Below are 14,568 nucleotides of genomic sequence, written 5' to 3'. Positions count from 1 at the left end.
ATCTGTGGTCGCTACTGTATCTGCAGCGCTCGGCCACCACAGGGGGTCATTTCAGCCCCTGCTCGGATGTTTGTAATGCCTTTTTTTAAGCTTTCAATGTTTTCTCTAAAAACATATTCTTTATGTCTTATCGGACAAAGTACATGAAATAACAACAATAAACCACATTTTCAATAACTGGTATTCAATGGGCTTTTTGACCTTCTCAGTTGGCATTATTGACTTGGAGATTACTGGATGTGATTGAAGAAAAGAACAGCATTGGGAAAATACATGTTTATACAAGCTAAATCTCCTCTCCTTAACAGATATGCAGCTTGTCAGACATGCTGTAATTCTGTAAAGCGGCATAATCCACTTTAGACTAGGCTGACTTTTTTTTCCCTGCAGCCTAGCCTTTGCTCTTTGCCTGACTCCCTGTTCTGTTGATCCTCCCCAACAAGCTGGAATGATATTTAGCCCCCCGATACGCCTGCAGAGATCAACGTTCACCAAGCAGCAATCTGTGGCCGTAATCATGGCCTAAGATGCCTCTTTTTCACAGCCGCTGATATTATGTGCGCTCCATGTGCATGTGTGTTTGTGTGTGTGTGGATTAACCAGATGGTGGAACGTGAATCCATGTGATAGGATTATACTTTGGGGTGTTCCTCGGTGCCATCTGTTCAACTGCATGCACTGCTCATCTATTACCGCCTGAAATGGGCCCCGAAAGTAGTGTATCCCTCACACAAACTCAACACACACACTAGAAACCAAAAGAAACCGTTGCCTTGCCTCTTTTCATTTAATTTCCTCTTTGTACTATCATGCACTTTTAGCCCTTCCTCTCATTGCGCCTACATCTCCCCCCTCTGTCTTGCTCTCTGACTCCTGTTGTTCCTCCTTCCAACTGGCGTCATCAGGAGAGTAGAAAATCAGAGGAGAGGAAATTCCCAAACAATCTCTCTGACGCAGGGAACATATGCTTGCGTTCTGTGTGTGCTCTCCGTTCTGTGTAAGATCCAAGTCTCGATGACGTCTCCAATATGTCTCGTCTCTGTGAACTTTTTTAATCGTCTGTGAGCACAGTCGCATGGACAAGTGGTCCATCTTACCTCTGGAGGATGGTCAGTAGAAAGACTTAACCGTAACATTCAATCGTAATGCAATCTACTGTGGGCCATCATGTAAATCCCTTCTTAGTTTTTTTTGTCATTATCATCCCTGAGGTTGACTTTCCTCAAAGAAAAAAAAAAATATGTTTCTCTTATTCAATGTCTGGGAAATCGAAATGAGAAAATAACTGGATTAGGGACTTGGGAATCAGTGCGGGCTCCTAAATCATGTGCACATGTCATTATGAAGTATTAAAGGTTTGGGTTTGGCTGTGCATGGGGCGGGGGCGAGGGGGGGGGGGGGGGGGGGGGGGGGGGGGGGGGGGATGTGTGTGCGTGGGCTTTTTGTGTGTGTATGGAGTAAACCTGAGGGATGGGGAGTGATGGAGGGTTGGAGGATAAAAGCAGGTCTCCGAGGAAATAAAGCCAGTGTTGGCTTTAAGCAGAACAGACCTCATAAGACACATAGTGCTTATGCGAGGCAGAGTAGAAGGCCCAGAGGCAGAGACCTGGGGGGAGCAAGCCACAAGGGAGAGACAAGAGACTCACTAGCTACCACTCTCTCCTCTCTAAGCTCGAGTTGGAAACCCTACATGGGAGGAAAGTTAGAATCCGGGAGGAAGCAGGAGAGAGATAAGAAAGACAGCGAGAGAGCAGGTTTGAGAGGGATAGAGCGCAGACAGAAGAGGGGTTGAGTGCGGAGCCACACAGGGGGGGGGAAAGGGTGAGGGGGAGGAGGGGAGGGGAGTTGAACAGAAAGAAAGAAAGTGAGGAAGACAAAGAAAGCTCGGTAAGAGAGAGCATGGGCTTTTGTTCCTGCTTTTAATACCGTGTTCCAGGTAGGAAGGTGCTCCTTCCGACGGGTCCAGTCGCCGAGCTCGGCGCCCGTGTTTGGAGTTGTTGTGTACAAACATGTTGTCGGAGACAGCCAGGACGTGACCCTCCACGCTCACCGTAGTCGATACAACCACCTGAGACAGGGGAGGACAGATGGAAACTACAATAAGTCTCACTTTGATATAAGCACCTGCAAATTGTATATGGTGTTTGTGTTGGTGATCTATATTGTTAAGTATATTAGAAATTCCTGTAAAATCTTTATGTGGCTTGAAGACATTTATTTTAATGGTATGTTTCATATCTTCCTCAAAAGTGGTGAAAAAAGTTTTAAGGGAGTACATATTCTCTGATAAGCCATTAGTACTCATGAAGTAAAGATGTACTTGTTTTATTGTATAAACCTTTCTTTATACACCTTTTATTCTGGACTAACTCTGATTACTTTTATTACATTGTTCTTCTATATATGTGATGCTGAATTATTTAAACACAAAACTTTTAGAATCGTCTTATAACGTGTTCGCAAAAAGTTGCATATTATACATCCAGGAGACAAAGAGCAACATTAAAACATGCATTTCGAGTTGTGTTTCTGACCACTGGGTAGAACCCAATATGAACCCCCCTTTTAGCTCTGCTTTTGGTCTCCTCTGTCTCCTCAGGGGAATATCAGGCTCTTTGGGTGCCAGATGCCCCACTATGTTTGCCTGATAGCTGCTGACTTTGGCTGTGTGTTGCTAGCCCACCAAGCATTAATGTGAGAGAGACCCTATGAATGCTTTGTTTCTCTGTGATTAAAATGCTGGGAGGTTATGCTGCTGCCATGTCTGGTGCTTTGAAACGTGGTGTTTGTCTTCTACAACACATACTGTAAGCAGGCGGTTGCATCTAACCTGAAAACGCCTCATGTCTCGAGGGTTCCCTGCATTCTTCAGACAGTTCTGGTTGCACTTCAGGAAGAACTTGAGGAAGAACCTGCATATGCAGACAGAAAACAAAAGACAAATGAGTTAGTGAAAGAGCAGCTGTCTGTCAATGAAAGTACAGTATGAGCTACTTCAATAAATCACAAGATACAAATAAAACTAATAAAACAGCAGTGGCAGACAAGGCTGTCCCACTGTCATCCATCAGTTGTTTATGACAATGGGAGTTTTCAATGTAAAAACAGCTCCTGGATATTGAGTAAGATGCTAGCTTGTATATCCATCTCTGAGCTGCTGTCACAGCTTGCCATAAACTCACCGGGGCAGACGCAGCCCCCACTCTCTGCTACAGAGCCGTGTGACGGAGGTTTTGCTGTAGCTACGATGCAGCACAGTGTTGCCATTCCTGCCTCTCTCAATCTCAGTGTGAGAGACCACATCAACAGCACCTGCCATGCATTATTAATAGGCTGAGATGGCAAGTATGGCTACCCACATCAATACTTAATGAGGGAGGAGGGAGGAGGGAGGAGGGAGGAGGGAGGAGGGAGGAGGGAGGAGTAAAGGGGGGAATGGGAGCACCGGAGGCCTGAAAAGCAGAAAGGGGACGGCTGACAATTTATTCCCTAGCCCCACCCCGAGGCTTTAAGCCTGACAACTTCTTCTCTAACTGAAACTACAGTACTGTACGTCTCTCTACCACCATCCCTTCTGCAGTGTCTGTCTCGCTGGAAACAAAAAACAAAACAATATCAAATGAACCGCGAAAATAAACAGCGGCGTGTACAAATAAACAGGAACCCCTCAAAAGGGGGAAAGTAAAACTACAACATTTCCCGGTCCCCTCCTCCTCCTCTCTTTGAGGGAGCTCAAAGAAGTGCTGACAGCTGAAACTGCTTACAATACAGATCTCCAACAGCCAGAGAGAGAATCACTCCTTTGCTCAGCTTTTCTTTCATATGTCTTATTTTCTACCCTCTGTTCATTTGTTATGGCTAGGATTCTGCACTGGGCAGCGCGTTCAGAGCCAACTGCCTTAGATATAATCACGCACGAGCAAACACATCACACACACAGACACACACACACACATACATACACAGAGGCATGTCAGGAGAAACACAGTAAGCACCAGCATGACTTGGACAATTGCTTCATCTCGAAGAAGAAGAAGAAAAAGATAAGATAAATGACCGGACCAGTGTTCTGTCTCATTTCAAGGGCCAGCACACTGCTGTGCACATTACAAGCATCTGATGTAACTTGAGAATTTATCCCTGACAACTTTTAAATGTATGACAGCTGGTTAGTGGTAGAAAGCTCTCCTTCAAGTGAAGAAGAAAAAGCCTCTTATGATCTGAATAACAGGCTGTCTTTCTCTGCCGCTCTCTCTCTTTTTTTTCTTCTTCTTTTTCTTCTTTGTTTGTGTTCTGATTTACGACCTCGCTGGCTCAAGAGGCACAATCTGAATGAAAAGGGGGAGAGGAAAAGGGGAAAGAGAGGGAGGGAAGTAGAAAGCGAGAGGAGAAAAATGATGGAAAGATAGACGGACGGAAGAGGTAGAGTATGTGAAATCCGAAAGGAGAGACAGACCATCCTCCTGTATATTTTAGAAGCTGTAGGCCAATATCTCAATAATTCATGAAGCGGAGAGATGGAGTTTTTTATGCCCCACTGTTGGACCCCACAGACTGAGGGTCTCCCAACTTTCTTATCTCCTCGAGGTCAGAGAGCAGCCTTGCAGACAGCTGTGGACCACATCCACTAGTCCAACATACTCCACCTTCCTCGCTGCACCTCCTGTTTAATTCATTGTCTCCTCCTCTGTCCTCCTCCTCTGAGGCATTCGTGATAGACGGATGATGGATAAGTGGGGAGAGGAAAGTTGGGGTCACCAGAGTCAGAGGTGATCAAATCAGGGGGTTAAATATTAGAGTTTGGATTTGGAGAAAGGAGGTGGAGGAAAAGGAAACGAGATATACTTCGCTGAGATATTGAGTGCGAAAAAAGAGACAGCGAGAGGAAGTCAGCATGCCTCGTTCGCTCAGCCATATATCAGCGTGTCCCCTCGATCTCCAGAACGCGTGGATCATCTGATTCATTATTTACATGACTTAAGGTGTCTGGAGTCAGCCGCACGGAAACATTACAAAACTGCAGCATGTTGATTCCTCGGTGCTCTATCTCATCTCCCCGGGAGCCGGGGGACTGGAATCACCGCTGCACACATTTACATGGAGCAACAGAGTGTGGGTGTGGGGGAGGGGTGGGCGGGGGCAGGTGGATGAAGAGCCGTCCGTGTTGATATGCAACAGCAAAGAGATTACCATAAGGATTTATGATAATCTGATTGACAGCTGACCAGTAAATATGGACAGATCGCTGACGATAGCCTTTAATTCTCCCATTTGGTCTGTTCAGCTCTCTATTATCATGTTTACTTTGCTTTTTAATCCATGAGAAGGTGCATTTAAAGAATCACAATTGTTGCTCCGTTTCTAATGTTAGCTTTTTTTCAGACCGACCCCCCCCACCCCCCCCCCCCCCCCCCCCACACATCCAAATGCCACGAGCAAGTATCCCTCCCACAACAACATCTCGTTGTGTTAATTTCAACTGATTTTAAAGTGGATGTCAAGGAAAAAAACTAAAGTGTTTTTTTGCTGCTTTGATTCTTTTTTACAACACATTGAGGTTTGTTATTTATTTATTTGTTCTTTTGGAAAATAATTTTCAAATGTTCTCACTCACTTTTGATCACTTCTCTTCTCACTTGCTAACTACTTTTCATGCTATCTTAACACAACACAACTGACTGGCGGGAGTTGAGTACTGGGCAGCCTTTTGTAGCTGGTAGCTTGCTGGTTATTGGGACAATACAATTACTAAAGATCACACCAATTCATAATCTATTTGGATGGTCATTTTCATCCTTAACGCAAATGTCTATATATATGTAGTCAATCCAAACACAATTAGTGATTATTAATGAGCTACTCCAGAATCTTTTCATTTATTCCCATTACAACTGCTTTACACAATGGCATACAGATTCAGTAAAATCCCGCCTTGAAAGCAGATAATAGGGAATAAAATAATCTTTGATGCTAAAGTAACAATTCATCAATTCCTAGTATGAAACAAGGAAGGCCATATGATCATTGCCGTAGCAATCATTAAGGTCGCCTAGGTCAGATCTGTATATTATCTGGAAATATTATATGTATTTTATCAACCTGAGGAGCAATTGTATACATTCTAAAAGTCCATATTTTTTAAAGGCTGATGGTAGTATTCTTTAGACCTAATATCTTATAATTAGATTTATTTTTTTAAAGAATTTGTTTTATTCTGAGATAAAATGTACAGACTATTGATTAACTTAAACTGTAACTCATCTCAAAACATACAGTCTCACTTGGTCTATATATTGTCTCCTTCATACATTCTTGCCCCCTTCCTGTTTGTATTTTAAACTCTCCCCAGTTTCAAGCTGTTTTACTGTGCAGACTCTACAGCTACAAATATTACCACTGCAAATTGCTGCACCGGGCGGATTAAATGAAATCAAACCATTTTGCTCTCACGTAATTACCCCAAAATCCAGGAATGGCTGTGGAAGTGAATTTGTGTAAATAACTGCTTGGCCTCTTGAAGCCTCGTGGCATAAATTTGTAACGGCAAAAAAGGAATGAATAAACACATGCAGCCCGTCACCGTAGTAATTTAATGATCTCACACTTTCATCATATCATAAGGGGCATTATTTGTCACTTTGGAGCAATTAAACACAAAATCACCCTCTGCCCATAAAAGAATATAAAAAAACAACAAGGAAAGCAATTACAACACAACTTTTAAGTAATCCCTGTAGCATCTAAATATTATTACTGCGGTGATAAAGATTGTCTAAGCGATTAGCTAACAGCAAGGAAGCCTCCGAGGGACAATGCTGTTAGATTTTCTAATAATTTTCCAACATTAGCAACAAATGAGGTAAAGAGTTGTTTTGCTTGTCAAATTTAACATGGATAACTTTAGAACTGTGGGATTTTTTTTCTCTCTCCCTCTGAAGTTCTAGTGTATTCATCTTTTCAGCCTTTTGTTGCACACTGTGCTGTACATCTTTGTGCCTCATCTCTTTATTCTTTGCCCCTCCTCTCTCTGTTTTGTTCTGATGCCGATGCGCTGTAAAAATGGCTGTGGGTGATGCCATAACTCAGCCCTCTCGCCTCCCTCTCCCTCCATCCATCTCTGCCGCACAGATCATCTCCAGAAGAAAAGCACTGTGTCTGCCTCATAATATGCTTCATGAGGTGTGTAATTCACTGTGCTCCGGAGGGGAGCCATTTGTCTCGGGGGTTAACTAAGTGACACAACAGCACTTCCCCATGCCTGTTCCCACCGTGGGACATGTTGAACTAATCTAGGCAGGTAGAGGAATGGAAGACCTTGCATTTCTGCAATTAAGTGCTGAGATTGGTTCAGGAAATCGATGCTAATGAAGTCAGAGGCAAGCTCCAATGAAATGTAAATATTTGTAAGCAAATGTAATGTTACAACGGAAGTAAAGTGCGTGACAAATAGGCGACCAAACTTTAAGTGAAGTCTGGTCGCTCTCAGAGAACCAAATATCTTCCTCAACTCCTGTTTTGTGTATTTTCTTTTCCTCCCCTTGTGTTTCACTTCTCGTATTCTCTCTCTGTTCTGAAACTCTCTTTCGCCCTTTGCGCTATGCATCACTGACACTTCAACCGTGAGCCTGACTGGCTTGTTTTCGTGGTGACCTGTCTCCCTGCCTGCAGTATATGTTTAAGCGTGGAATCACATACACATACACACACTAATTTAGGGAGATTTATGAGGGGAGCCTTGCAGCAGGAGCCATGCAGGCTGACCCCAGGGGTGTAAGGGGGCACTGGGTGAAGGAGGGGGCCGGCCTCCATAGGGGGGGACATTAATAATCCAGAACCAGGTCTGTCTCTGGGCCTGGCCCTCGGCCTTGACACCCGGCTGTAACAGGCTGCAGTGGTCCAGTTTACTGGGAGAGAAACATCTAGTTCTTACTAATATCAGATGACATATATTGACAAAAAAATAAGACAAAACAGGAAAGAAAATATGCAGAACACATATTGAACACACAGAAACATGCAGACAGAAGGGGTGAGACCAACACACACACACACACACACACACACACACACACACACACGCACACTTCGCTCCATTCCTTTGGAGTGCTACTCCTCAAAGTAGCAGCGAGCACCTCTATATTGCCCTCATGTCTATCTTAAGTGTCATGATTTATTCAAATAGAACATCTCACTGCGCTAAAAAATTCATTTCCAGCTCGCTCCGTGTATCGTCCCATCCTCCGCCCCGTCTGTATCTGCTCATGTCGTGTCAGCTGAATTTGCCCAGTTGTTAAATATTTCTTAGAACAAATGGACCCTGGAGGAGGGAGACGGTGGGTCAGGGAGGATCCGCGCTGTGCCGACGCCGCTGAGGGAGAAGCCCCACTTGGGAGAGATCGCTCCTCTCTTCCCCCGGAGCCAGAGCTCCAATCCAAGCTTGGGGACAGAAGTCCCAGAGACACTTAACCAATTGTGTTTCATCCATTTCATCCGAAAAGGATCATTCAAAATTCAACTAAGAAATTGTGCAGGGAGCAATCACAGACAGCCAATGAGATCTCTCCCGCTCGCTTGTGGGAGAAAGCAGCGCTGGGTTCAACAACTTGTAGCCTGATAACATCGATACCTGTGGCCTGGTTTTTACAACACAGCACCGGGGGGTAAAATGCAACCAAATAAACATCCCTGCATGTGTGTGTGTGTGTGTGTGTGTGTGCGTATCAAAGCCATGATGAATAAGAGGCTGTCTGGTTGATGGACAAGCTTGGCAGGCGGTGCTGATTGAAACACTTCCTCTGTCGGGGCCTGGCCCATTAATCTGATGGAGACAGAGACAAAGAGGGAGAGGGAGAGAGAAAAAAAGCTCCAGGCCCCCAGACCACGAGAGTAATGAAGGGTCCTGGTCCCTCTCACCTCAGCGCTGTGCTGCCATGGTGGGACACGCTGCTACCCTGTCCAGCCCTAGCCCTGCCCTCGTGGGACTGACCAGTGAATAATGGCCCTGTCATCAGCCTGGGCAGACGCCGCCGCACAGCCGGAGGGTGTGTGTGACCGCGCGCGCACGTGTGTAACCGTGCACGAGTGTGTGTTTGTGTGTGTGTGTGAGACCGTGTGCCTTTGCCCGCCTGCGAGCCTCCCCGCGCAGTCATTTACCCTAACTGGTCTCCTCTCTACCTTAGTTGAAGACTGATATTCATATTGAATAGTGTTGATTTAAGCACATGTTAAACTTAATGCATAATGCATCGACTATATATAGCTTGATAAAGAGCATTGTGTCAACCCGGGACCAGCCCCATACATTGTGGGGATGAATGTGCCGCTTGCAAAAGTTCTTTCTTTTTGTTCTATTTAAGCACCGTATTAAATCATAACTATGACTCTGACTGTGCACAGGCTCAAGGTTATGTTTCTAAATGCAGCAAGATCAGAAATCAGAAACTTAATTAGTGTGCCGTGTTTGTTCTCGGGTGAAAAGTTGTTCCCTCCGATGGGTCTTGAGGGAGCAACATGGAAGCAGAGAGGGGGAGAGAAATGTGAGGATGGCGAGTGGGTGTGTGTGTGTGTGTGTGACGGAGGGAGACTGATACTGAACAGAGACGTATGGCTTGGCTGGTGTGTGTGATGGCGTGTGCGTGTGCGGACATGTACACACGTGTGCGTTTTGGCCTTGCATCCCTCTGTGTTTATCAAACATATTACAGTGCCTTCTAGATTCCTCACCTGCACACCCTCTGCCTGCTACATATGGCCCACCAATCACAAAATAAGGAATCATGCATACATTAGCATAGCTAATGGCCTTCCCTCTCCATTTAATATGCAAATTTCCTGAAACATTACTGAATGCCGTCTGTTCTAAATGAATAAATTTGAATCGCAATTAGAATAATCCTTTATAATTAATGAAAACTGTCAATTTTGGTTCATAAGTAATTTGATTAAAGTGGTGATGGGACACTTATGAAGTTCATCGGGCTGTGAGGGGTGTGAACACACACTCGCACGCATGCATGCAAACACACACACACACACACACACACACACACGCTGCATGACAACCAACAGCAGGTCCGGGACTGCATTATTGATGAAGATGATTAATAAACTTATGAAAGTGGGTTGTCACACATGCCAGACCTTTTTTTTTTTTTTTTAATTTAGATTTTTTTTATTGCACCCAACACAACTTCTTTCCACTCCTTTACCGCCGTGGAGAAACAACAGATCAATCACGCCTTTCTGCCAACTGACAGAGGGAAAAGTGAGGGAGTGATTGAAAAGGTTCCCCGGCCTCTTGGTGCTGTGTCAGTGGCCTGTCTGTCCGGTGGGAGATACTGATGGACTGTCGAGGCAGAGGGAGCACCAAACACACACATGCCAAGTCATTACAGGGGGTTGAAACGTCTCCCTGTTGTTTCTCACAGGGGGACGAGCGGGGCTGCTGTTTTCGATGGGTTTTTATCAGTGTATAATAACATGGTGTGACAAGTGTATAGTTGAAGAAGAGTGCGGCCAGTTTGTACCTGATCATCAACATCCCCTCCTTGGCCATTATCTCTCTCATGCTGTGCTATGCTGCCACTGAGGCGTATAATGGTGTCACCTAAATTAGGGTCACTCAACTGTGGGAAATTTCTCCCCCCTCGTACGGTATGTATATGAAATATGAACGCCAGTGCGCTGGTGTCTGCGCGTCGACTCCAATCGCAGAGTGAGTGTACGTGAGTGTGTTTGCATGGCTTCAACCCAATAATAATGGTCCAGATAGTGTAGAGCCTCGCAGACTAATTAGCCATATCACTGAGAAAATAGCAGCCTGCTAATTAATGGGTATTATGGCATTTCAGAAGTCACTGCTCTAATTGGGAGGGAACTGAGCCTCGCATTTCCATACTGCAGTAATACCGGCTTTATCCGCCTGTGTCTGTCTGTCTGTCTGTCTACTTGCTTTTAAACACAATCCTCCAAATGCTAGCAAGGAAAATAATTATCCTGCACATGCTCACATTTTCAAACAGAAATACAGCAATGCACAGGATGTATACACACACACACACACACACACACACACAGCCAAGTTTATCCACAGATAACTACTTTAACCACAATGGGAGAAGAATCTCTACACAAAACATTTTTGTAACCTCTGACCCATCATCTTATATATATATACTCTGATTAAATAGCTTTATATTGCTTTTAGAGAGAAAAAACGCCTAATGCAAGTGAATTGGTGAGTAATATAATCCATCTGAATAATTCTCTTTATCATTTTGTGTGTGTCTCCAAATACCAGCTCTCTTATACACATGCATACATGCATATCCCCTATTGGATCCTCTTAACCCTATCAGACGTGGGGACAATCAAAATAGATTTGCATTCAAATGCCACATGCTCGGTATCAAATATCAAATCAAGCCCGAGTCACTGAGACGGACGGACCTCCTCCCTGCTTCCTCCACCTCCTCCCTTATCCTCTCAGGGTCCCAGGGACTCCCATTCTCCCCCGGACGAGCTCTATCGAGGAGTGACAGGCTGTGGCCAGGCTGTGATTGACAGCCTGTTGATGCTTTTCTTTTCCAGCACACACACATACATACACACACACAATCCTCTCCTTCTACACACACACACAAACACACTCCCCGTACGCCTCCACCACCTCCCTGTGCTCGTGCACTAGCCTGGGTGTCTGTGATAGCCCCTGGGCTGTGCCCCGCAGGCTGCACAGCACTATACATACAAATCACAGTGTGTCAGCTTTGTGAATAGGCCCATTTTGACTTTGTCCTTGTAAAGTCAGGCCCCCCTTGAAGCAGACTGGATCTGTATCCTGCCTCTTTTTTACTTTCCCTCTCACTCTTCTATGCACACAGAGGCAGATGAATGATGAAACCGGCACAAAGGAACACGTAGTGGGAGCGTGCACACACACACACACACACACACACACACACACACACACACACACACACACACACACACACATGCAGAGAAACCCACAAGAAAAATGGCAGATTTAAATACGGTGCTAATGGGCAGCACCTCACAGCAGCAGGGTATAAATACATCAACAACAACACACACACATAGACAGTCCATACACACCATAACAGCCAAGACCCGGGGCCTAATCTCACACACTCAGCTAGTACACCTGGATAATGTTAAGAGGGCAGTTATAGTCAATTACATTCCCATATAACGCATAAACCTCCACCCCGCCTGTGCCGGGAGAGTAATTGAAAACAGGCGCAGACCGCACTGGGGTCCCGACAAAAAGTCAACTTCCCACCCCTGACTTTCCCATTCACTATATTAGCTGTCTTCCCATTCCATATTCTGAAGTCTTGGGGGCAAATATAAGGGGGGGGAAGGGGTGACTTGCCATTTGGATATAAGAGCAGTAGGATATGAAGTTATATGAGGTATTGGAGAGGAAGACAAAAGCAGCGGGACTGGAGCGGAGGAGAAGGCTTTGTCTCCCAGGTGAGGGCCAGGGGAGGAGCAGTTAGGGTCGGGGTGAGAGGGTGGCGGACTGGTGGTGTTCCACGTGGGTGGGGTGGGGGAGTTGAGGGGGACAGCGGTTGTAAGTAGGAGTTTGAGACTGACAGGTGACATTACCCTGCGTCATGGCTGGAGGGACAGAGGGCGCGATGGTTATCCAAGCAGAGAAATGTCAACGTCCAGACACCGCTGTGACACACGCACACACGCACGCGTGCGCACACACACAAACAGAGAGCTGCACCGACACACAAGCACACAAAGATCCAGGACAAAGGAGTCTGGAGTCTTTGAGAGAGAAAAAGGCTGGCTACAGTGGGCACCGATGAAGAGATTACATCCTCTCCATTTGAAAAAAAAGGAGGAGGTGAGACTAAAGAGACAAAGCAGAAGAAAAGGCCAAGAGTCACTGGCTGTACTATTACGAGTAAACAACCTTGCATTTATTCATATTGTCTGCTTTCTAAACATCTGCTTCCCTCCTTCCGTGAAGTCTTCCTTCACGTTCGTCCCTTACCAATCTGCTGTCTCCCGTTTTCATTAAAGACTAACCTAATTTTGGCAAAGCTTAGAAAATGTCCATATTGCTGCTCATTCGACCCCATTGGTTTAGTGTTTGGTTAAATATTCACGACTGTGGATGCAATTAACATGCTGTTAATGAATAATTGATCGCATCTTAAGCGGCCATAAAACTCATGCATATTAATTATTGAAACAGGAAATATGACGGAAAAAAAACAACCTTCCTTGTTTTGCCTCAATCAACCGTCTTTCATTTTGTTTCTTTTTCGTCAGGCAGGCATGTTGAGAGTATTCAAGAGGGAAAAGTGTAGCTTAGGAACGTGTGTGTACGGGAAGCCGAAAGGACGCCGAAAGTGCTGTGAACACTATGCAAATGCATCCCATAAACACTGCTTTAACAGCTCTTATATGCATTTAAGCTGCGTTTGAGTACAGCCATTTAGCTCGTGCATACATCTCTACAGTATGTGTGCAGCTCGGTGTGATGTGGAGTACAGTGCGGCTGAGTGCTGCGCTGACAGCCTCGGTGTGACAGAGGTAGTAGAAGCCCGTTTTAAGAGGCAAGTGTTTACCAGGAGCGAACACAACAAAAAACAAATCTGGCGAACATGAGGGGGGGGGGGCGGCTTGTCAGTGCGAGACTAGAGATCAGTCAGCCAACAATAAGCTTTCCTCTCGCGCGGTGTCTCTACTAGTGTATGGTTATAGGCTGATGTCACCCCCGGCAGCTCCCCGGGCCCCGGAGCGGAGAACAATGGTGTATAGAGGGGGGCGGGAAGCAGCCTACATGTGCCTCACATTAATGCTGAGTTTCACCTGTGGTCAGGTGAATATTCGACTCCCTTTCCCCGTGTGTATGTATGAGAGCAAAACTGTGTGTTTGTGCATGGTTAGGGTGTGTGGGAGGGGGGGGGGGGGATTCATTATCCATACATCCTGCACTCCTAACCCACTCTAAAATGTCTTGACATGAAAAATACATCCCAGAAGCAGCCACACACTCCAGGAAAACACCAATTTACATCGTCGCTTGTTATTTATTTAGCACAGAAAAGCTCTAAGAGGTGTGTGTGTGTGTGTGTGTGTGTGTGTGTGTGTGCGTTACCTCCCTTTACCTCCCTCCCCGGCACCTAACTAACTACTCGCGATGTCGGTGCCTTGGAGCTAAAAGTGACAAGCCGTCAATTGTGTTCCAATATTAACCCCCTCTCTACGTCTGTGTGCCTGTCTTCTTCTCTGTGATGTTGGCTTGATCAAAGAAGCGGAACTTTGGCAAAAAATAACCGGGGAGAGCGTGATGGAGGACACCATGCTGCTTACAGACTGATGAACGACGGCCAGTCTCTCAGCAAAACACTGTTTTTCTTGTCTTTGTCTCTCCTTCTCAGTCTTTCTCATTATCTCCTTCCTTCGTTCTCTCTTTCGCTCTCTCTCGTGAGGCGTTGGCAGAGCCTGATCCAATATCATACAGCCAGGCAGTGAGTAGTAGTTCATGAGTGTACGGTATACCATTTTATGGAGAGGGAGAGG

The 14,568-nt window shown here is 45.5% G+C and overlaps 1 protein-coding gene across 6 annotated transcripts in view; it reads right to left on the bottom strand.

The window, feature by feature from the left end:
• The window catches only part of ebf1a (EBF transcription factor 1a), a 54,433-nt gene that overhangs the window by 21,626 nt on the left and 18,239 nt on the right, over positions 1-14,568 (bottom strand). For all 6 annotated transcript variants that reach the window (XM_034543243.1, XM_034543239.1, XM_034543240.1 and 3 more), the window contains exons 7-8: positions 2,831-2,912; positions 1,927-2,068 (exon numbers count right to left, since the gene is read on the bottom strand). In XM_034543243.1, coding sequence (XP_034399134.1) covers positions 1,927-2,068; positions 2,831-2,912 — 224 coding nt within the window. The remainder of the gene's footprint in view (positions 1-1,926; positions 2,069-2,830; positions 2,913-14,568) is intronic.

The sequence above is a fragment of the Cyclopterus lumpus genome, chromosome 10 (genome assembly GCF_009769545.1).
Source record: "Cyclopterus lumpus isolate fCycLum1 chromosome 10, fCycLum1.pri, whole genome shotgun sequence".
Taxonomy (NCBI): Eukaryota; Metazoa; Chordata; class Actinopteri; order Perciformes; family Cyclopteridae; genus Cyclopterus; species Cyclopterus lumpus.
The sequence above is the reverse complement of the archived record's forward strand: the minus strand, read 5'-3'. Positions and strand labels throughout refer to the sequence as shown.